General features: G+C 40.2%; 2 protein-coding genes across 3 annotated transcripts in view; one reads left to right on the top strand and one right to left on the bottom strand.

Moving 5' to 3' along the window:
* MCU (mitochondrial calcium uniporter) overlaps nt 1-24,598 on the top strand; it is an 809,713-nt gene that overhangs the window by 465,912 nt on the left and 319,203 nt on the right. The gene's annotated exons all lie outside the window — the stretch shown is intronic.
* jv (javelin) overlaps nt 15,866-24,598 on the bottom strand; it is a 61,160-nt gene continuing 52,427 nt past the window's right edge. The window contains exon 3 of the mRNA XM_083112054.1: nt 15,866-21,102. Coding sequence (XP_082968180.1) covers nt 19,059-21,102 — 2,044 coding nt within the window. The 3' untranslated portion in view covers nt 15,866-19,058. The remainder of the gene's footprint in view (nt 21,103-24,598) is intronic.

The raw sequence follows: 24,598 nt of genomic DNA, 5'->3' as shown, positions 1-24,598 counted from the left end.
CCCGTTTTTGGGTCAAAATGTTATGGTCATCCTACTTAAATGAGAAGGTCATTTCGTCGTGGCGCGTCTTGAAAACTACCTCCTTGCAGGTTTCTGACAACCAGAACTACGGTTTAGAAACGTCAGGAATGATCTTGGAAGGTACTCAATTGTCAACTTCTATTTCACACAAAATACAGTCCGGAAACTGTATTATTTTAGTCCAATGAGCGCCTGGCGCCTAGACCCACAACCATTATAATAATCTGCTGGTTTTGTGTTGATCTGTATTGTGTCCTTATGTGTGCTGCAACTTTCATCAAAGGTATGGAGATCTTAACCCTCAAATATCAGTATTTGTTTTTGTTGTGCCAAGGAGATCATCTCCGTGACAGGAATTTTATTTAAGATCGTTAGGGTTTTTGTTTAGCCTGAGTTATGTTGTTACATTTTATGCTCAATAAGATGTTTCTTTCCGTAATTTGTGACGGATACACTCATACTTTTTAAAATTTCAGAGCCACGGTCAACGCAGCCATATATATATATATATATATATATATATATATATATATATATATATATATATATATATATAGTGTGTGTGTGTGTGTGTGTGTGTGTGTGTGTGTGTTTTATACCGTCCTTTCTTCTGTAACTTCCTTTTCCCCCTCTTTCCTTTATGACTGTTACACATGCTACGATCGCTTTCCGTACTCTCCATGTAAAATTTATATTCGTTAGTCTTCATGTTTTACAAGAATTATGTATCATGACATCGTGGCTTAAGCGTTTGTCTGTTTTATATGTTCCAATCAACAGGGCACGTAATATTGTACACTCCTGTTCAGATAAAATGACACGTTCTTCAACTGTTCAACCCTGTAAAGTGTACTGTTTTATGTGAACAGGAGTTTACATAGGTCTATTTAACATGAACTTCATTTGAAGCATAGCTAAGATGTCGGAAAACTGATGTGAAAAAGCTCTTTAAAGGCTGACGATTCAATTCGGCGAAGTCAGTGTGATACCTTGAGGAGTTTCTAATGTATTCCTTTGTGTTATTCGATCCTGCACGTGCAGTTAAATGATTATCAAATAACGCTGGATGCTTTGGTTAGGGATTATCATTGTAATTTACATTGAAATGTGAATAAATAATTACATTGTCTTACCCGTACTTCTTGTTGTGAACGAAACGAAAGAGATCGTCCTCCGTAATCTTGGCGGTTTACAATTCGAATTTAGTAGGTTGGAATCAAGGTCGTTTGATTTAAATCAGTGTTTAAATCGGGTGATTTTCTTTAAACAAAATAACTGATTTAAATCACTTTAAACAAATAATTTATAGAAAATTGCACATAGGGAATTTCTAGATAGCAGATTGTAAAGTACATTAATGTCAAAATCATTGAACGATGGTTATTAGCTCTAAGAAAGGAAAAGGAAGGAAACAATGAGGAAATGTAATATGTAAATCGTAGGCACACTAAAATTTCTTTTGATTTAATAATTTTTATAGGCAAAAATAGCAAACATTTTCTGTAGAATAATATACAAAATACTAATCATGTTAAACCATAAAATAGTGTCATTATCATTAAGCTGTAAGTAGACATGGCAGCTGATCGCCAATATTCAGCTACAAAGACTATAAAAAATATTTTAAGTACGGTATAGTACACTAATCTAAGTTAGTACTCCGGCAGTTTGTTTCTTTATACAGCATATTTGTAGAAAATACAATTCAATCTACAGGTGTATCAATATACGCTGTATGAAACGTAACATATTACTAACTTCGTTGACCCTGTACATCCAGAATGGCTCATGTACACAGTATCAGAAACAGAAAAATGTGTATTTGCATATATTTTTTTTGTTTGCTTTAATGAAACTGTTCAAATATTTTACAGGGCCGTTTACCAGAAAAAAAGCCTTTCTGTAAGATATATATCTGTGTGTATGGTGCCAAAAAACGACACAGTCAATTTTAGTCGTGTTTTTAAAAAATATATAAAAAATCGATTTAAATATAAAAAATCTGATTTAAATTTTAAAAATCCTCAAAATTTATTTTTTAAATAATAATCATATTTTTTTGCCACCCTGGTTCGAATCTCAGTTAAGACATTTGTATTCATTCTGTGTTCTGTATCGTTACCATTAACGATGTAAAGTCGCCTTGTGATCAAGACGTCCTAAGGTTCGATGCTCGTTGGACACACATAGTTGTTCGGACCCCACTTTAAAATGTAGGTCCAGTCCCGAGTAGCCTATGTATGTATCAGGTAGATTTGAAACAAATTTTTGTGACAATGTATAAACACTCGAACGCGGTGGGGACACTGAAATTTCTATCGTCAGATTTCATTAGATCGTGGACTGCAAGAGAATATCTTGTTCTCAAGTGAACCGAATAAGGGGAGTCCAGAGGAATACTGTATATGTCGTCCGGAAGAGCATTTCAATGTCAGAGCATTAGGTCGATATCCTTCCCAGCCATGTACTGTCCTTGCATCACCGTCCGCACCGGTCTTAGCTCGGCCTTTCGTACTGAGCCGTTAACAGCAGCGAGGACGCTCTTCTCGTTCGCTGAAATACTTGCGTCATGGGAGATTTACCGGGGACAAAGAGGAAAATTACAAGGGGGATTTGGAGGCATTTCCCTACTTCTTCTGAGACTTTGCTCGTAACCTTCCAGCGAGTGTCGATCTCCACCGACAGAAGAGGTCTTGTTTAGATACGAGAGAACTTTCGGTAAAAGTTTTCCTAGGAAAATGAACGGGAGAACCAGGTTCAGAGAAGTTCATTTCCATTCAACTGTCTTGCCGTAATGTTGTTTCTTGGAGTTTGAGTCTCTCCAGCGGATTGGTTGCACCGTTGAGCCTAATAAACAAGAGTTCCCGAGTTCGATACCCGATGAGGCAACATTGCATAGTGGATCGGGTCCCGTTTTGAATTGTACGATAGGTCACACTAAAAGTTTTTAGACACGCGCAAGTAAAACACTGGAGACCAAAAGTATGAATGCTATAATCTTTCAAAGTATTCTCCATGACAGTTGATACACTTGTTCATCCGTTCAAACCAAGTGTGAAAGCACTGGGACCACACATCTGCAGGCACCTCTTGAATGCACTGAACGAAGGCGGTGACTGCCTCCTCAGGAGTAGGAAATGAAGAACCTCGTAATGTATCCTTGATTTTAGGGAACAGGAAGAAATCACAAGGGGCGAGGTCGGGACTGTAAGGAGGATGAGTCATTTCTTCGATGTTGGAGGCTTTGAAGAATCAATTGTTCGTACTGCTGTATGGCTGCGCGAATTGTCTTGATGCACAATAATGCGACTTCGTGGGCGTTTTTCGATCTCCGGTAAACAAACCGTAGTGTACCATTCAGCATTAACGGTCCGACGTCCCTGTAGCGGCACTGTTGCAATATGGCCTGTCCGACTGAAGAGAGTGGCAAACATTTGTTTGCCAACACTTCGTCCCTTTCTGACTTTTGTTGGTGGGTCTTCATCCGGGAAGATCCACTGCGTCGACTGTCGTTTGCTCTCGGGTTCATAACAGTACACCCAAGTTTCGTCACCTGTTACGATGTCATACACTGTATTTGATTGTCCTTGGTTAAATTTGTCCAGCATTTTCATGCCCTATGTGACCCGTGCCTGCTTTTGCTCCTGAGTAAGATGGTGTGGGATCCATCTGGCACAGAGCTTCCTGACACCAAGGCGGTCATGCAAGATCGTTTGAACCTGACTCATACCAATACCCAGTGTTGCACTAATAACTGCACATGTCACCCGGTTATCCTCCTCTATCATGCGACGCACTCTGTTGACGTTTTCTTGAGAAGTTGCTGTCACAGGACGACCGTCACGTAATTCATCACTGAGTTTCTGACGTCCACGTCGAAATTCTAAAAACCAATTAAACACAGTCGCACGGCATGGGGCTTCCTCCTGAAATGCATTTCGGAGCCTTTCATAACATTGCTGCTAAGTTAAACCTACTCGAAAATCGTAAAAAATCATTGCTCTGAAGTGCTCCCGTGTTAAATCCATTTTACTGTACACACACGACAATAATTGACTAATTTCTGGCACACAACAATTAACAACTATAAATTCTGCAGCATTATCACACTTCACAGACTACTAACTTCAACATATCCTAGAGACAATGTATTGCTGCAATCAGTGTTGCCGCATCTAAAAACTTTTAGTGTCACCCACGTATATCCAGTCCTGATTAACCTACCCGAGCATACAGTGGAGTTAAAGTATAATTTTGCTAGGAATAGATAAGCTAATCGGGACAAAACCTGCTATTCAAAGACGGATCCGAACCCGTAACATGGGCTTTGTGGAAACCGAGATGGGAATCTCTTAATTACAATGCGAGAGAGATAACGTTCCTTGAAATGTAAGGTAAAAGTTGCCCGTGCACTTAGCACCGTGCCATTAAGGCACATTTAGGGTTCCCCCCATTGATTTGAGGCTGGGTGAGCTCCGGAGCCGCTCTATGTAGGGGCAAGGCCGGAAAAATTCTGACTTTAGCTAGAAAAATCCAGAATATTAATATTAGCTATATTAAAATATAGCCTAGAATCCCGTGGGACACACCTGTCTATCGGTGCGACCTCAAATCCGTATCATCTTGCCTTTCATTAACTCAGAAAGCAAGTGCTCGAAGTGTGTGGAACACGGGGAGGGGGGGGGGGAGATGCTACTCTCCCAGTTAAGAAAATTTTCATTCAAACAGCTACATCTAAGATAATTTGTATTTGCATTCCTTCACCTACTGCATCTAAAGAGTATCAAAATAGGGAGTGAATTATCCACACTAGTCATTTCTTTCTTTAAATAGTGTAGCAAAGGAATACTCACGAGTGTAAAACTCTTCACCCGCTGCGACGCTCCGAAACATGTGTTGTGAAGTTCTAGCCCCAAAATTTAAAGTTGGGCAGTGAAATTTTATAGCAGTTGCACTTGCTTGCCCCTACAATGTATGCCGGGACTGCACGAAGAGACCTGGAATGACACGAGAGCGCATTTGGAGGCGCTGGAAACGGAAAATGTCTCTTCCAAAAACCTCCGGGGCTGCGACCATGGAAATTCCACAAGGTCTTTCGACGCGACACACTCCAGAAGAAGCATGCAGTGATAATTTTCTTCTCTTTGCGGTGCGGTTTGGTCACCTTAGCGGGTTTACATTTTAAAGTTAAAAATAAAAAAAGTTCCTTGGATTCTGTCATAGTACCAAAAAAAAAAATCTTTAGATGATCGATCCTGTAATATTGAGTGATGATGACATCTCGCATTTCTACATTTTCTGATTTCACATAAGCCGACCTCCACGACGGAGTGGTTAGTACAGCGCGCTACGAAGCCAAGTGAGAAAATATTTACCCCACTGGATCTAACGCACAAGTGCTAATGTCTAAATGTACATACATTTTTGGGGAAAACCATGGTTTTCAAACTTTGTGCCAAATTACACGTGTTTTGGAAGAGGAAATAGAGGAAGAGGAAGCTTTGGAAAATTTGAGCGTTAGTGACATTTCGTACTTCAAATATGCAAGAATTGTTTCTTGTGACGTGGAGCGATCTCTCTCGCAATATAAGATGCTTTTTAGAAATAATCGTCACAGATTTACAATGGAGAATTTGGAATAAACTAAGGTGATCCAGTGCAACTCTTCCAAAAAATAGCTCGCTAAGAGTTAAGCATTTAGTAACTGATTTCAGATCTTTAAAATGAATGTAATATGTTGTTTTTGTTACCAAATGTTTTCTATTTTTGTCACATATTTTCCTGCTTTTATCACATATTTTCAACATTGATGACACAGAAAAAAAAATAGTTCTGATTTTTTTTAGCACATAAAGTTCCGTTTCCTGATAATAACAAGTACCACCTTCTTTCTATTGTTTATAAATTAACAGTGAGCCATTCAGATTAAGAGCGCTGTGTCAGTGTCATTGGTTTTTAAGTTGTTGATTCCGATTCGTTTTTGTTTTATTGAAACTTTGGTTTAAAATGTGTAAAGAAATACCACTGAGTTTGTATCAGGTTATTAAAAGAGAAGTAATACTTCAGTAAGTTATCAAAGTCTGCTCATCCTTCGCGTACCGTATGAATACATATTCAGTAAAGTACAGTTTCAATATAACTCATCCTCATCTTCGCGATTAGCCAAATTTGGCAGAAAAGCAAATTAAAGGAAACCAAATCAATCAATGAAACTACGTTTACATAATTGCGATGCCAAAAGAAGGGCCTGCGACGCCAAGGGTCCCGGGTTCGAATCCTGGTCGGGCTTGGTTGTTTGTGAATGTCCATTCATCAATTTCATCATTTCATCACTCATCCCCATCTTCGCAAATTAGCCAAGAGGCACAAAACGCTAAGTAAAATAAAACTAAATCAATCAATCAATCAATCAAACCAAAAGAAGGGCAACAGCTGCAGCTGCTTCTTCCAGCTCCATTTCCGAGACTACACTCTATCCGTGAAAGAAGGGGAGAGATCGAGTGGGCGGAGATAAGCTGTATACGCTGCTGCAAAGGCTGGTAGCTGCAGTCCCTTTTCCCCTCCTCGCAATCCCGTTCCTCTCACGTGTTCATTGGTCGAGCCCTCTCGAGACACTACTTGCGCGGATACTTGCTCTTGTTCGTTCGCTAGAGTTGGTGTTTGGTGGCAAGGAGAGAAACATTCACGCCATCATGGTGACGTTGTGCGAAAGTGCCCTAAACAGAATCTTCATCTTCCCAAGGATATTTCATAACGTTATGATGTTCCGCCTTGCCCGCTCCAATCCTGTCCAGCGCCACATGCTGCCATTTCCGACAAGGAAATCTCCGGCTGATGCAACCAAAGCTCAGCTGCTGTTGTGACCTTCAGGCCTCATCCTGAGGTTATGGTGATTGAGTGCACGGAGCAAGCGATTCGTGAAAGTTACACAACGGAAAAATGTAAGCATTGCAGCAAAGACCCACCTAATCACGATTGTGCCTTGTGCGTCGGAGCATGTAAGCGAAAGGCAAGGTTAAACCTTTTCCTCGTTGTCAGCGAAAACCAAGGATTAAACATGAACTTGTGGGAGTTAAGGAATGGATGAGGAAATCATCCAAATGGGTGCATCTTTTTCGGTTTTAGACATTCTGAAACACATTAGTTCAGAGTCTTCCTTTGTATTTGCTATTTCATTTATTCATCTCCATCGTGGCAGTTAACCTCATGAGCAGGGAACGGATTTATATGTAAATACTTATTTATGTATGAAGCTGATATAATTTATATTTTGTATTATCTGTACACATCTTGGCATGTAGACTCGTAAAATTCAGTTTTTATTTTCCATATTTTTACATATATTATGTTTTGGCTCATATTTTACATATTATTTCCATATTTCAGAATATTTCTCAACATATACTCCATATTCGTGCAATAACTACATGTCCCCGCGTGACCGAAAGAGTTGGGTGAATTTCTTGCGATAACTGACAAATTTGATATACACTTGCTTTACTACTTGCGATATTAAACGTAGTTTTAGTTTAAATCCATTTTAAGAGACAACAGAAGGAAATTCAGATTGAAACACTTACAACAAAATTTTGTTATTGTATAGGAAACAGAAAAATAAAGCACATACGAGGGGCGATCAGGTTGCTCTGACCCTAACATAGAAAGAGCGGCAATAGGGTTTCAATTTTATTTTTATTTTTCAACATACTCCCCTGCAACTCCAATGCACTTCTCCCATCGGTGCTCCAACGCGTGGATACCTTGCAAAAAAAAATCTTCCGACTGGTCCTCCAACCATGAGTCCACAGCCCTTATCACCTCAGAATCATCAGAAAATTTTTGCCCACGAATGTCATTCTTCAAATGTTTGAACAAATGGAAATCACTGGGGGCCAAATCTGGGGAATAGAGTGGGTGGGGCAGCAATTCGAACGATGCATCTGCGATAGCGGCCCTCGCAATGCGTGAGGTGTGGACAGGTGCATTGTCCTGGTGAAGGAGCACACCACGGGTCAACATCCCACGCCTCTTTTTCTTGATGGAATCACGTAATTTCTTGATTAGGTCACTGTAGTATGTGCCAGTGATGGTTTGGCCTCTTTGTAGATAGTCCACAAGAAGGACACCCTTGCAGTCCTAGAAAATTGAGGCCATCACCTTCTTGGCTGACGTTTGCACCTTGAACTTCTTCGTTGGTGGAGAATGTGGGTGTTTCCACTCCATGCTTTGTGATTTTGTTTCTGGGTCGAAGTGATGGACCCATGTTTCATCCATAGTTACAAATCGGGCAAGAAAATCGTCTATATCAGCACGAAACTTGTCAAGAAGTTCTTGACTGATGAGCACTCGGGTGAGCTTCTGATCTGGGGTGAGGTTTCGAGGGACCCATCTTGCAGCAATTTTTTTCATTTGCAATTCCTGGGTAATTATGTTTTGCACAGTGCCATATGACAGGCCACACATATCAGCAACATGATGGATAGTGACTCGACGATCCTTCAGCACAATATGTGGACTTTGTTAATGTTTTCGGTCGTCATGACAGTTTTTGGTGCTCCACCTGCATGTTCATCCTCACACGACTCTCTCCCACAATTAAACTCACGACACCATCTCTTCACCATATTGTATGAAGGAGCACTGTCCCCTAATGTATCCACCAAGTCCTCATGAATTTTGGATACCGCCCACTTCTTCTTCACAAAATATTTAATCACAGCTCTCACCTCAGTTTTCTCCATTCTGGCACATTGACACAACTTCACTCAGTTAAACCCCTGTAAAAAGAAAACTGTACGTTACTTAGACTTGCAATTCAGATTGAAAGCATATAAATGATCACTAAACAATAACAAAATAAAAAATCAATCGTGACGTCATTCCTTCTATGTTAGGGTCGGAGCAACCTGATCGCCCCTCGTATTGTGTTGTTTTACAATTGTATTTCATCTAGCTTTTGTAGATTATATTACAGTATTAAAAAGGTAACTTTTTACAATTTTAAGTCCATATTTAACTCCATATTTTGGTGGAAATAAATAAATTTGTATTTACCTAGTTAGCACATTTTTACTACATATAAATCCGTTCACTGTTCATGAGGGAGGAAAAAGATGTACAAAATAACATATATAAATGGATATATTTTTGAATTTGCAATTTACGTCACTTTCTACCTCTATAGGTTAATAACAACGATTCGTACGAATGGTGATTGATTTGGTTTATTTTACCCACTTTTCTGCCACTTTTGGTTACTCGCGAAGATGAGGATGGGTGATGTTATGATGAAATTAATGAAGGGCAACGTATAAAGAACACCCATGCCCAGGTCAGGACTCGAACCAGAGACCCCTGGCGTCGTAGCGCGCTGTGCTAACAACCCCGTCACGGAGGTCTGCTCGTACGGATGATGAATTGATGTAACAGTTTGAAGAAAACAGTCCTCGATTTGAGTAGGACCACTGGCATCGCAGTGTACTATGCCAATCACTCCACAGCGAAAGCTGATCGAATACATGCGTGTGTGTTTCTACTGTATGCATGAATGTGCGTTAAAGATCAGAAGTGCAGGAGAACCTGGAAAAGAGTTGGGAATCAAGTTCTACGGATGAAAATCAGGGAAAAGTCATGAAATTTTGTAAATATATGCGTGAACCTGAAGAAGTCGGAGAAATTAGTATTGTTAATTTCCTAGGATTTGAGATAGAAAATGCTCTTCTCATGTTCCTCCTAAGTGCTTCCTTGCTTGAGGATAATTCACATAAAAATAGTTTGTGTGCTACCGTATTATCAGCAGTGTTGAATAAACTCTATTAATTTGTGTAACATGTGTGCAGAATATTATACACTTGTTTGCAAGTTAAAATATTGCCAAGTGGAAATGTGTGGAAAGCTTAAAGAAAGAAAAAGCCAAAATTTGGTTTGGAAAAACGAGAGGGAACCCTATACTACTATGGTATTTGTTATTTTTGTTATCTACAGCGTTTTTATTCTACTTTTACCTATTTGCAATGAGTGATGATAGATAAATTGGTAAAGAGGGCTCACAAAGAACACCCATGCACTGGCCGGGATTCCAGCCCCGGAACATCTGTGGGGAGATAGATTGTTGGCCACTACTATATACGACTATTAAAGTTTTAAGTATCAAAGAACAACGATTATATCTTTGAGTAAACATTAGCGAGATTGTAAGATGTCTCCTTTGTTGTCACACCGACATGACAACCGAGTTTAGTCCTCGGATTTCGGTATCGTACGGCATTTCATGTTCAATGCCTTGTTAGCCCATTTTGCACTTAAATATTCAGATAAATATATTTATATTGCGAACCATCTGTCAGTGTCATGTTTTGGTTTTAAGCGCTGACTTCATAGTTTGGGATTGATTCAAATAGCTTCTCTGCTGGTACACTCATAAAATTTTAACCCTCAATCAAACCTTGAAGTTGCACTGAAGTTGGTCAATTGAGAAGGGCTGACTTCAAACTTTATATCCGGCAACCTCTTCCCCTCTCTCTGATGAATGTTGGCAGGCACCTGATTAGAAGAGGGTTGGATGAGAGTACCAATACCGGTAGGCGATGGCTATATCCTACGCGCGCCGGAACGAGACTCTTACGCTATTAAATTTCCGCCAGAATTATCAACTGTCCTGTACTTCTGCTGGAGACCTCATGGATTTTTGTGATTGTTTCCTGAGAGCTGAAGAGGAACCTCATATCTTTCCATTCTCATTTTCGTTCATTTCCCTTTTTTTTATCTGGGAAGATATCTGTTACAGATTTCGAGAGAGAAGGGTTTGGTAAAGTGTATTTAGTACACTTTCTGATCAGATGGACTAATTGAGACGTGACCTAAAGTTTCAAGTGGAATCCAAGCATGCGCCCAATGTGCCTTCGGAACACCTTGATGCTTTTTGGGAAAGCATGTCTTTCTTAACACTGTCATGTTGCCGCTAGTGTAGAGTAGAGAACTCTAGTCAGCGTTTCATTCGTTATGTAGTAACTACGAGAAAAAAATCGCTTGAAAGAAAATAGGTAACTTAAAAATAGCGAAAAAAATCCAAAAAAGAAAAATATCTCTCGCAGCAATAATCCTTTTCTCATTCAAAAAAAATTAAGAGTTGCTGCGAAAACAATATAATCAGGTTTGATTCCCGATTGAGCACATTCCACAGAGGTTTGGATTCCATATTAAACTGTCCAGTCTCGATTAGGCTATTGTAATCAAGGGGTCCCGGGTTCGATACCCGGTGGAGGCACATAGTGGTTCGGATCTCACTTTAAACTGTAGGTCCAATCCCGATTAGCATTTCTCTGCGTAAAGTGGACTTAAAACAAAAACTCAAAACTCGTTTATTATATGAGTGCGTTTATATATATATATATATATTATTATTATTATTATTATTATTATTAAAGAAAACAACTAAATCAACCAGAATGTATGCTTGTGAGAATAGTGTTAATCAGTTAGTTAGTCTCCGCTTCATTTCCATACCTGCCGGGAGTTCACGCGAGAGTTATTCACATCAAACATACTGGAAGAAATCATCACGAACGTTTTTATCAAAGCACATTCATGTAAAATTTAGTCTGAACCTCACATACAATTTTTGCATGAGATCACAACCAAAGGTCTCCTTTTTGGCGAGCTCTCGGATAACAAACTCCCCATTCGTGTGACTGCTGACTGAGATCAATCTTGTATTGACGATGCTTTGGCGACTTGAATCACAGCCGGGTTAGTGATCCATCATATTTCCCACTTGCTGCCTTAATCATCAAACATCTTTGACACTTTACTTTGTGTGTGCTAAGGTGCCCTTCAATCAACACCACTTTAGTTGTGTCTAAAAAATACGGGCTTTTTTGAAATGGTAAATAAAAGAAGAAAGTGAACTTCGAACTAAGAGTATTCATGGTTATGAATAGTATAGGGTATGCCATTACTAAATTAATTAATTCACAGTCATAAGATGGCCTCATTTCTTGAAGATGACGTCAGTAAGATGGCTAACGTTTTTTCGTAAACATTCCTGAAGCCGTCTAGGAACATCGTGCATGACTCGACGTAACATGCCCCCACGAATCGGGTTGATTTCCGCGAGGCCGAGAGATCTTGGGGGGGGGGGGGGGGAGTGCATGGTATGTCACCAAATCGAGAAATAAGCGTATTGCCAAACAACTGTCTCAATGCTGCAAATAACTGCCAAGTTGTGTGTGATGTTGTCCCGTCCTGTTGAAACCAGGCGTTGTCATGAATGTGTGGAAAGCGGTTTAGTTCTTGAGCAAGGAACTTGTTCACCATATCAACATAACGTTCGGAATTGACGGTTACTGGGTTACCATCACCATCTTAAAAAAAATAAGGTCCTATGATGCTAGATGATGACACTGCACACCATACAGTCACTTTTTTCTGGCTGTGTAACGGCACTTCATGCACTAACTGTGGGTTTTGAGGGCACAATACCTGAAATTGTGCTTATTGACAAAGCGGATGAGGTGAAAATGGACCTCGTCTGACATCCACACCTTGTCAATGAACTGTTCGTCAATGTCCAATTTTGCCAGCACTGCTGCACAGAAATCCCTGCGTTACTTGTGGTCGTTTGGTTTCATTAGCTGGACGATCTGAAGTTTGTATGGATGGAACTTAAGGTCAAACTTCATTACGTGGTGCACACTTGACCTATGCAGCTGCAGAGACGACGCTTGGCGTCGAACAGAGCGTCTTGGACTTCTCTCGACGACAGCCTGTAAGTTATCCTGTGTTCGACCTGTTTGTTTCAACTTCAAGGTCGAACCTGTTTCTTCGAATTTTTTTAGCCCAAGTTCGCACTGCATGCGTGGATGGAACTTGTGCATGTCGCGGAAGTTTATAGTGTCGCCGAAAATCGCGGCGTGCAGCCTCCACACTGTCGTTATTCTTATAATACGCTTTCACAGCGTATGCACGTTATAATACGCTTTCACAGCGTATGCGCGCTGCGCACCGTCCCACTTCTCCATGATAACTAAATGGCATGGTACCTACTTCACGTTGTGTGCGTTACGCGGCGCCACATGTATTGCAAACAATTTGCCTTCTGTTATATTTGCGGTGTTGTACTAGACATGCGTTATTTTTTATTAGGGGGTCATGAAGGCGGACGCCCCGAGAGCCAGTGCAGCGAGCAAAAATGGAACAAGTTTGAAAACAGTAAACGTCACGTTGCTCCGTGGATATTATGGAGATAGACACTAGCCCTATAGTATTAATATAACGAAACATGAAAACAATTTTCAGTATTGCTTAATAATATCAGGTATGAAATATTGAACATCTCTCATATCTATTCCCCCACATACATACACGCGAAGACAGTGTTCACAAATGTCCATACCATTTCTGTTGACTTTGAGTTGTGACTTGGTGAGTTACGTCAGTTTTTAGATTTGATTTGATTTGATTTAGTTTATTTTACTTCGCGTTTTGTGCCTCTTGGCTAATTTGCGAAGATGGGGATGAGTGATGAAATGATGAAATTGATGAATGGACATTCACAAACAACCAAGCCCGACCGAGATTCGAACCCGGGACCCTTGGCGTCGCAGCGCGATGTGCTAACCACTCGGCCACAGGGTCGGGCAGTTTTTAGATTCAGTTGTTTAATTATTGTCTCGACACTCAGTTTACCTCACTGTATCTTTAGAAGTAATATTCAAAACTGAGATTCGCCAAAATTAAAATGAGTGATTATTAAGACTTCGAGAAACGTCGTTTTGTCAGCGTCCGTTAGGAACTCTCAGGTACCAATAACTCAGTTTCGTAAAACACACACACATTATATATACAGGGTGTCCGGCACCAACACTACCAATAAGAAAATTGTATAACTAAGCAACAAAGAGGTTTATTGACATGCTGTTTTTTTAAAAGACAGAGAAAACTCACCAAGTTTTTATGGTAATCAGTGCACCACGTGTTGCCCGACAGACGTCCAAACGAAATTATATCTCCTTCCAGGTGTTTTCCAGCATCTGCGGGGTGACTGTGTCACAAGCACTGACAATCCTCCGACGCAAATCATCCACATCCAGTACTGGGGTTCTGTATACATTGTCCTTTATGTAGCCCCAAAGGAAGAAGTACAAAGGGGGTAAGATCAGGGGATCTAGGAGGCTACGCGTTGGGACCACCACGTCCGACCCAACGACCTTCGAGGACTTCATTTAAGCGATCCCTCACGTGAGTGACGTAATGCGGGGGGAGGACCCATCTTGTTGGAACATGTATCCTTCCGGTATCTGAGGTAAGGCAAAATTATCAAGCATGTCCAAATAAACATCTCCATTGATTGTTCGTTCAATAAAAAAGAATGGACCGATGACCTCTTGCACCGTGAGACCGCACCAGACATTGATTTTCTGACTGTCTCGTTCAACTTCTCTCACGACGTGCGGATTCTCGGACCCCCATATGCGACATCAGATGCGTGAAATGTGCACTCATCGGAGAACACCATACGACGAAGAAATTCATTGTCACTATCAATCTTGGTTAGGATACTGGCAGCGGAAGTGTATCTGGTAGGTAAGTCATTAGGATTCAACTTCTGAACCAACTGTATCTTATAGGCACGAAGACGCAGTCTTTTGTGGACAACATCATGAACAGTTGATCTAGGCATATCGAGTTCCCTACTTGCACGAGGAATGGACTTGGTAGGGCTTTGCTAGAATGTTTCGTGAATTCTATCGACATCAATCAGGGACACCTTCTTGCCATACGATTTTTTCTTCAACAGTGATCCAGTTTTATGTGTATAAAACATACGTCGAAATTCGTGACGAGACCGAGACTTGTCTGCTCTCGGTACCACTCCTACTTGATTGTGAAAGAGAATATTATGAAACTTGCTAATTGAAATCCACGTGTGTACGTGCGAGAGGAAAATCACCGCAGCAATACTGTATGTAACACGAAGCAGGGACGCAAACTTCGTATATTTTGGGAGGAAGGACAAAATGGGCATGAAGTGTACACATACGTATATAAGACACATAGAATAATTAATGAAAATATTACTTATCTCCACATTCCAGAAATACAACATGACCTGTCTTAATTATATGTTACCTGAGAGAATATCCATTGCATTTACTCATTTCTTGAGTTAAAAATCTTCCACCCCTTCATTATTTTATGTACCTTTAGAGAATATAAAACATTTTTTATAAATATTTTTCTACATGAATTTAAAAAAATGTTAACTGTGGGTAGATATGGGATTGGGACAGAAGATACGCCCCCCCCCCCCCGTTCCCCTTACTGTATTTTGGAGGAGCAAGAAGTGCCTTTCTTTCTCCTCCCCCAAGGTTGGCGCTAATGCCATGAAGTTTTTACGAACTGAAGTATATTTTCATATGCGTGAAATAAAAATGAACATTATTCAGTCATTACATTACACTTTATTTTACAAGTAAATATACATGTAGTACATAATTACAAACTGCAAAAGTGCAGTATTAGTTCTGATGTAAGTGCATACATAATACATAGCAGTAACTTTTAACATCTGAGAAGTCTTAAAGAAGCAAGTGACTTAGTACGATAACTCTGCATTTGTACATGAATGTTAAAAATAAACTTAACTACAGAGTTAAAACCAATGAATTATACATTACATTCTTATAAGTTATTACAATTCCATAGAATCATATTGTGGATAAATATATTGCATTTATAATAATAAAATTCTTGGTTTACTTATGGTATCTGGCCTCTTTCGCGTGTATCTGACTAGGACACTTAAAATAACTACAATTTTGTGGATTATTATTTCAACTTGAAGTTTTGTGCAGTATCGTGGTACTGTATTTTAGCCTTCGTATATACACCATAATAACTTCACATATTAGTTGCTAAGATGTAAGTTAACTATTTCCTGTGCTAAATTAATATTTCGTTGTACATAGTTCACTTGTTTATTTTGCAATTCCAAATCCGGTGTCCTCACTGTCACGTAGAGATATTAGTCTTTGTTGCGAGGTTTGTGAGAACATTATATGTAGCAGAATTACTCGGTGTTTCTTACAGCCTACATGCAATCTAATAAACGTGTGAATTGTAACAGTTAAAACAATAACCGAATAACTTGTAGCGTCTCATACAACTTGTAGCTGTAGTCCATGTGTTAATTTCACATATAATGTCTTATAAAGGTGCCTAAGGGAAATCAAACTTATCTAAGCAGTTATGTTTATAATTTACAAGCTTTTAGCATATGGCGAAAGCAATGTAGTATGTATTATGTCCGATAATGTAGCAACATCCAGTAGGCAATGTGCTGATCTTAGAACTGAAGTCTGTATTTCAGCCTTATTTGCTGAATGCTATAAAGGCTGGACAAAAATTGAATCCCATTTTATCTCGTAAGGTTACTAGTGCAGTAACGATCCCACTGGAAGCCAATGAGGTTGTTAAAACTCGGAAGTGTCCGCGATAAGTTAACGATAGTTCTTAACTGTACTTAATCTGACAAGAATGCAATTGTAGTCTTTCTTGCTTACTCACTTCTTACTGAAAACAGTAGAAGACGAACAGTGATTAGTGCCACTGTTCCTTCTGATGATACTCTTAGACCATTTCCCTCCACATAAAATCTTGTATTCATATTCCCTTTCCATTTGCCCAGCGCTTGCAATGTAATGAAGGAGAACTCGAAAATTTGTTGATAAGACCAAGCAAGAAAACGAAGATGCATATTGGATGGTGGCATTACATGTACCTGTTATGCCACACCACACTGAAAAAATGATGAAGAACGTAAGCAATAACTAAATTATACACAAGTAGTTCCCTTGAGTAAGTTTTTGGTGAAAATTGCTCGAATAAGCACACACATTCCGCAACGTAATTTATGATTGGGGTTCGGATGTAATCATGGAAAGATATTCTAATCTCCCTCTGAGGAACCACGAAAGATGATGCTGAATTTCGAATACTGCCCATGAGCTATTTTGTGACACAAAGGAATTTGTCTTCGTGGCAATGTTATTCTTTCCCTCGGTGGTTTACTTGGATTCCGCTGTACAAATGGAAGACAAGATACTTCGGTTCTGTCCAAATTCCTTTGTCCTGCGTAAGGAAAAAGGAGAAGGAGAAATTTAGCCGCTGGCCAATTTCTCGCTACTTTCCCCCTTGGTGTAGGAAGAGGAGACTTTTCAATGAAAATGCAATGATGGAAAACAAGAGATGAGAGGAACCATTGTTTCCAAGGCCTCTGTAATTTGTTCTGTACGTGCTACTTTCTTCGAAGCAGAAAATTTGCCTTCTTTCCTCTTTGGTCACAGACTTTGTCCTATAGATAGTTGGCATTTTTCCACTTTGTGATTTTACGCTCAGCTGTAGTTACATGATATATGTAATATGAAATCAAGCCAGACACTCTAGCAGTAGTTGTAAGTAGTATATCAGTGAAGTAAAATGGCTCCTGTAATGTAAGTTATAGAATTGACCTCGTATTGACTGCAACATGAGCTATTACAATGTTCAGTGAAACATATCGAAATGCTGAGAAAAGTATTTATCGGGACCCCCAAATATATGATAGAATTACTAGAAAACCAATAAGTCATACTGCACTGTTTACGTCTGAAAGTATTTGACTTTTCCGAATCGACAATAGGCGCAGGTAGGTTCAGTATGATTTTGTGCGTGTGTGAAACCATTCTGTCTTCCCAAAGTGTCTCGGAAGTTCATTCACACAGACGTGCTGTCCGCCTTTAAATCTCTCTTTCCTCCTTTCCGTTTGTTTCCAATAAGTCTTGGATGTTTCAGATCAATCCCAGCCTTCTAGCCAGCAGGCTCCTGAGAAGTGCGTGTTACACGTAACTCTGGCTACATTGCCATGCTACTCTTGTGTTTGCTCTTGGTGTTTCTTATAACATGTATCGTCTTTTTTTCTTCCTCAACCTTGTTCTCGTATTGGGATCCCTTGCGTGCACCTGAACGTCGTGGGAAACACGGAAAGTGGATGTGTTGTAAGTACATCTTGGAGGGTTCGTAACGATAACTCTCGTAGCGGATTCTTGTGGTATTCAAGGACGTTACGCTAGCTTAAGTCAAATAATTGCCAAGGCAGGACAATGGTTTCTACTACAGACACCTCTTTATTTCCTGTCTCAGCGCAGCTCCTTGCCAGAAGCGTTTAGAATGTTTACAAATCATTCGGAAGATCTAGATCGAGTTCGACGAATTGCAATTTACACTTCTTGGAAACAGTCAAGTAACGGATGAAGCTCCCAGGGAAGGATGTTAAAAGAACCTTACAAACAGAATTACAGCTATAGGCTAAATACATTATATATCAGATTGGACTGATCAGGGATAAGAATTACAAAACACATACCGTATATCTTTCTACAATGTCCAATTCAATAATGTATGTCTCCTTCATATTCGTTAGTAAAATACCGTTAATTATGTGTAAACAAAAAACTCTATTCCTAGCAGCAACTGCTATTTCTGTGAAGCAAAATGTATTTCTTAATGTCTAAGTTATGGAATTGACTTCTTACTACTCTTGTACGAGTATTATATAGACCATTTGTAAGTCAGTGTAAATGATATTGAAATTCATTAATATAGTGTGCGTGTCTCTTTAGTGACCTGTATTTCTTTGTTGATAGTTACGCTGTGTACATTACTGCGTGAGAAATCTCTCGTAACTTACGTTTTTATACTTGCACCCCGTCGCCATTTGTAAAATTGTCTCCGTGAGACCACCAAACTGCTGCTGTGATTTGCAGCATTAACAAATGTAGCTGTAGGTTTCCAACACCACTTGATGGAACTACAATATAGTCGTCCATGCTTCCATAAAATACATGGCACAAGTCATATGTGACACTGAACCTGCAGTGTTAAATAGTTTCTATCATGCATAGTATGAATATATGGAACATCACTAACGTTCAATGCAACTATTGGTTAATGACACAATCGTCTCTTAAGATCCCTCGATGCATTCACTTAACTTTGAATTAGAACCATATACCACTTTCACCATCCTCGTCGTTCACCAGTTTGTTATAGTCACTGATCCTCAGGTGAGGTCGTACGTCGTGGCAACCCCTAAAATCAAAAACCATAGATGTCTTCCCCGGCCACGTGGCGGTTATTCCCTGAATCCCATCGACGCCGTTGACAGAGCAGGTTTTCGTGGGTAGGGGACTGCGAGCTGGCGACGTCGGTGCCGACACCGATCCGCCCAGGGATTCCATCTGGCACGGTGCTTTGTCTTCCCGATGCCAACCGTCGTTGTCGGATGGCGTTGGGCTGCAGGAAGCTGATGCAAGTTCGAATCGGCTTCCGCAGCTGTTGCTTTTCACCAGCCTGAATTTCTTTGGTACAACCGAAAGTACTCTGGGAGGAACTCTGTAGTCTGGACTTCGCCGGATTTCTTCCATGATGAGTTCTGTGGGGCTAGCAGGACCCATGCTGCATGCAATAATTTTGCCGCCGTAATACGTCACCGTGCTGCCGCATGCTCGAATCCTCTCGAGAACATCTTGCGGGATGTGGTGACCAACTTCCTGCGGCGAGCTAGAAGACCTTAGGCTTTCTTCCTCCTCGTCGCTAAACACTCCTTTGGACGTGGAATGGTTCTCCGGATCTGTATCGGAACTTAGATCACTCACGCCGGAAGAAAGGCTTCCAGAGTCGTGGAAGAAGTTCATCCACCAGTTTCCACTGGACGTATTATTCTTAAGCATGCAAAGGAACGAACTGTCTACCCCATTTTTGCTTCCACCGTTGTGATACTCGTTATCGGAGCTGATTCGCGGCGGCGCAGAGTACCTGTTCCTCGTGCGATTCGTTTCCCCAGAAATTGTTGAAACTCCAGAAGAGGACGACGATAGCTCGTTCGTGGCCAGCCAAGGAGATTTGGTTCCTTCCGACCTTAGAATCTTGCTGCTAGGGTTGGATTTTACCAGCGTGACTCTGCACGCGCAAGCTGCGTGACTTGCCACCGTGCGGTTTGGGCTGAAGTTGAGGATGTTTTCAAACAAGCTGCATACATTTTTAACGGTATCGGGTTCAGGAAGCTCCTCATCAACCAATTCCTTGTTGTTGCGAACAGGGTGGTAGAAGTATTGCCTCATCTGACTTGGTAAAGTTGCGCTTTTTCTCGTAACATTACCATTCTCCTCGTCTTCAGGCACGGTGATTACGGAGTTCACTCCTCCCTTATCGGTCGATTCTTGCGTTTCTCCTACCTTGGGCGGTGGAGGCGTTTCCTGGACGGGTTCTATAATGATGACATTGTTATTTACCAACAACTCGCGCAGCCGATAATCGTCCAGGTAAGACACAGCAGGTTTTTGCGAATTTCCGTTGGTGACACCATTCCCGGTGCTTCTATTGGTTGGATTCGAAGCAGCTATTTGTCGGCTTCGTTCCTCAAAGATGCTCTTCATCTTTCTGATGAAGTTATCGGCTTCCTTCCTCATTGCGTCCTCCTGCTCTTTCCTTTCATCTCCTTCATCTTCACAGTCTCCATGTTTAAATTCGATTTTGTCAATTTGGCTGTCGATTTCCGATATTTCCACATCGTTTGATACGTTGTCGTCCTCGTCTTCTTGCTTTATTTCTAGGCAGCGGACGATTTTTTCTTCCGCGTGACCGTTTGTTATGCACGCAGGGTGAGCTTCTGTGACGTCATTTTCATCTACGGATACCGGTTCGTCATCGGTAGTGAGATCACTTTCGTGCGTATCGGTTTGTAGGGATTCGTCCGCGGAACTATGCCCGTTGACGGGGGAGCAGCATTGTCCGTTCTGTAAAGGGGTATGAAGGGTTTCGGCGTCGGCGTTCCCGTGGGTGGTTTCGACGTTGGCGTGCCCGGTCTTCACCGTGCATCCAAGAACTCGAGGAGGGTCGTCGAGAGTCATGACAGCTCCGTGAGGACAGTCGAGCCAATAGGAAACTTTGCCACTGTCGTCTGCCGAGCCACTTAGGTGAGGGGTGGCTTCTAGAAGGTGTCGTATTACAACGTCTCTGTGATTGATGCGATATCTGGATACGCTGAAAGTAAGGAATCGACATGTTAGAAAGCGTGCCAGTAGTTAGATGAAGAAAATGCAACATTAAAACTTCAACAACAAGCCACATGTTTGAAAGTAGCTTTACAAATTGAAACACTGCAGAACATTGTAATTAAATGTTGATAGAATAGAAGAGTAGAATAGAATGGATCTTTATTTAAGCAGGCGTGTCTCAGCCTCATGGGCTGTTCTTACAACCAGCCCTTGTCACAGATACAATGAATTAATAAAAATAAAGAAATAGATAGAGAGATTGATTGAGTTGGTGTTTTAAGTTCACTTTATGCACAGTAAAGCTAATCGAACCGGGAACTCGAAAGAAAAGAAAAAAAGGAACATGATGATCATGATATTACAATAACGATAATGCAAACGTTACGCAATAATCACATAATACATTGAATTGATTAGTATGTATACTGGGAAGTAAATATATGTAATATATCATTAGTAGTGCATTATTGGGGGGTAATAGGTATACGTTATATGATGTGTTAGTGCAGGTGCAATTAGTGCTGCTACGTATTGTAAAACATTACCAGAGCATTATTGAGCAATTGCGAACAAAATGGCTCGTGGACGTACGCAAGTTCAGAAAAATATTCGAGCATAAAATCAAATTCTCGTGCAAGGTTATCTAATTAATGTGTTTTGCACAGCGAATAAATAATAATAATAAAAAATACGGCTCTATGGCCATGCCTTCATCCTCGGAGATTTTGCGTCTGATCGAGCTCGCTCATTCGTTTCTAGTTATAGGGTGCTGCTCCTGATTTCCACGTGTTGCGTGATTAACTCGCAGATGGTGTTTAGACCATTCATGGATGGTCATTAGGAAACTGATTAGCCGACGAGCATTGATATACTCTCCTTCGTTAAAAGTAAAACTAGTTTAGAAATGTTAGGGACATCTGCTAAGAAAATTCACAGGCGCAGTTGCAAGTCGTAGAGAAATTGCAATAGCCATTGAGACATGCAAAGTGGAGACGGAAGAAATGTTTGCGCGTGACGTCAGCAGGTATATTGAAGTATGAAAACTTTTTGCAACAATTTTTAGTGTAGGAAATGTGAAAGTGTAAAAACCTTTCATACAGTACTTCAAATCTGTGAAGTTTTTTGCAACACACTATTTTCAGTAGCAAAGAAGTATCTCATGATTTAGCATAAGTAGCACTTCCCTATTTTTTTATTTCTAAATTATGTGTACGTCAACACATAGGTAAGCCCCTTAACTAAAACAAAACTGAGAACAAGACCTTAGGAATAAAATAAAATATCTGTTGACAAATGTTATCACAATTTCTAAAACTTATTATAAATTCCATTTGTGTGCAGCATAAACATATTTTTAAAAACTGAATCGTAAACTGTAAAAATTACATTAAGTAAGGTAATAACGACGACCTCTGTGGGGTAGTGGTTAGCACTTTATTTGGTACACTTAAAGAGTACTGACTCAGTAAGAAAAACCTATTAATTTACATTTGGTTTTGACGAAATCGTTGCACACAAAACATTTAGACAAAATCCTTCCGGTGTTACGAGACCGTCCCTCCTCCCACTGTGATTCTCCAAGAATGGTTTAATTTTGTTCCTTTAGGACAGTAGAACGCGCGGAGAGGTTTCTGTTTTTACACGTAATTGTTTTTTATGTTCCCTTTCCGTGTTTTCTTGCTTAATTTACAGGTCTCTGAAATGGGTCCATAATGGACAGAAAATTACCAGCTGCCGAATTGGAGAATTGGCTCTGAGGAGATTCGTTGAAGAGGTTAAGAGTAGAAATTGTCGTAACTAAACGTAATGGCAAAGTTTAAAATGGCTCCAAGTGCGATGAATGTGCGGCTGATGGTTCCTACCGACCACTCGTGCTCTGAACCTAGGAGAAGATAAAGTCGGTCAAGATTATAATTAAATTAAGCATCTAGCATCTACGTTATAATTACTAGATTTGAAACATTTTCCGTAAATTACGTAGCGACTATTCAGGACAATTTCCGTCAGATTTAGTTGTTTTTGTTGAAAGAAAGTTCTGAATATCTTGTTAAGTTTAAGCGAAGCTAATCGGTTTTTTTCAAGAGAAATTCATGTTTCCAGAAGAGATTTGTATTCAGGCTCCTGGACAAGGTAGTGTTTCATTCTGTGCCATTTGAGTAGAAGGGGAATTAGAAGAAAGCTGTTTTCTTCGTGGGAGGTCCCGCACATGTTCACAAAAGTTGTAAACAAGTTGTGCACACGTGTTCACAAAAGTTGTAATTAAGTTTGACATTTTTACAACTTTTGTGAACATCTGGGGAACCCCTACGAAGAAAACAGCTTTCTATTGATTCCCCTTCTTTTCATTTGAAAGCGTGTGACACTCACCTTCAACAACCGTGTTAACTATAAATATTCTTTCAAATATAGGGGACCAGCAAATAGTAAGAGACATGTGGAAATGAATGGCCCATTACCTAATAATTCAGAACTTTCAACTTCTTTCCAACACAATGTTACATTGTACCCATGCTTTCTTTACCCACAGGATAACAACATAGTGAGACTCCCCATCATACAGCCGATAAATATTATTTTTAAAAAAAGGCCCTTTTCAGAGTAATTCTCTCCCCCCACTGCTTATCAGGGGTTCGAACCTGGATCCCTGGAGGGAGATCAATATAGGTCTAACATTAAAACGTTTCAATTGTTATAAACAAACTCCAGCCAAACCAAACATGACTTTATCTTTGTATTTGTTTCTCGTCTAATAAAATCGCTATTAACGTGGCGGTAGACAGATGAGAACATGTCTGGCAGATGAGAACATTTTTTGAGGATCGTTTGTAAGGAAAATGTTGAGCTGGAGATGTGGAAAAGTGGCAAGGATTATAGAAGGTTGGATCGATCTAGCTCAGGATACTGACAGATAAAAAAAATTTAAAAAATCGTGTTGCTTCGTTAATAAACATGAGGGTTTAGGATTGTCAGAAAATTCGATTTTAGTTTATAGTTGGTTTTAGTTTGTAAACATCAATAATATGTACCAATATTATTACTGTATTTATTTATTTGGTTAGTACTCTCGGCAACACAGCATGAAGGCAATGCAGCGTTCATTGAGGCAAGATAAAATTCCCCAGGTTTTTCTCTTCTGTGGTTTGTACCATATCATGGTCTCTTGAACTTTCACGTAGGTTACGATAAGCACAAAATTAGTTGGTGTGTGTGAGTGTGTGTGCGGAAAATGTTCCCCTAATATTTATGGCCAGGTCACCGCATAACTTGGCTGAGTTCCAGAAAGTTATTCATGAATTTACCCTAGGTCCCTCTTTCGTTCTAAGTTTTATGCAATTGGGCGTGCGAGTACGTGCGGGATTACATGGATGCAATTGTTCAACTGCGTGGAAATATTTCCTCAAATACACCATACGAGCGGGTTGCGTCAAAAATATCTCCATTTTCATAATTTCCTAACGTTGGAAGCGGACCCGGCGTCCACC

The sequence above is a fragment of the Lepisma saccharinum genome, chromosome 1 (assembly GCF_977018435.1).
Source record: "Lepisma saccharinum chromosome 1, izLepSacc3.1, whole genome shotgun sequence".
Lineage (NCBI taxonomy): Eukaryota > Metazoa > Arthropoda > Insecta > Zygentoma > Lepismatidae > Lepisma > Lepisma saccharinum.
The sequence above is the reverse complement of the archived record's forward strand: the minus strand, read 5'-3'. Positions and strand labels throughout refer to the sequence as shown.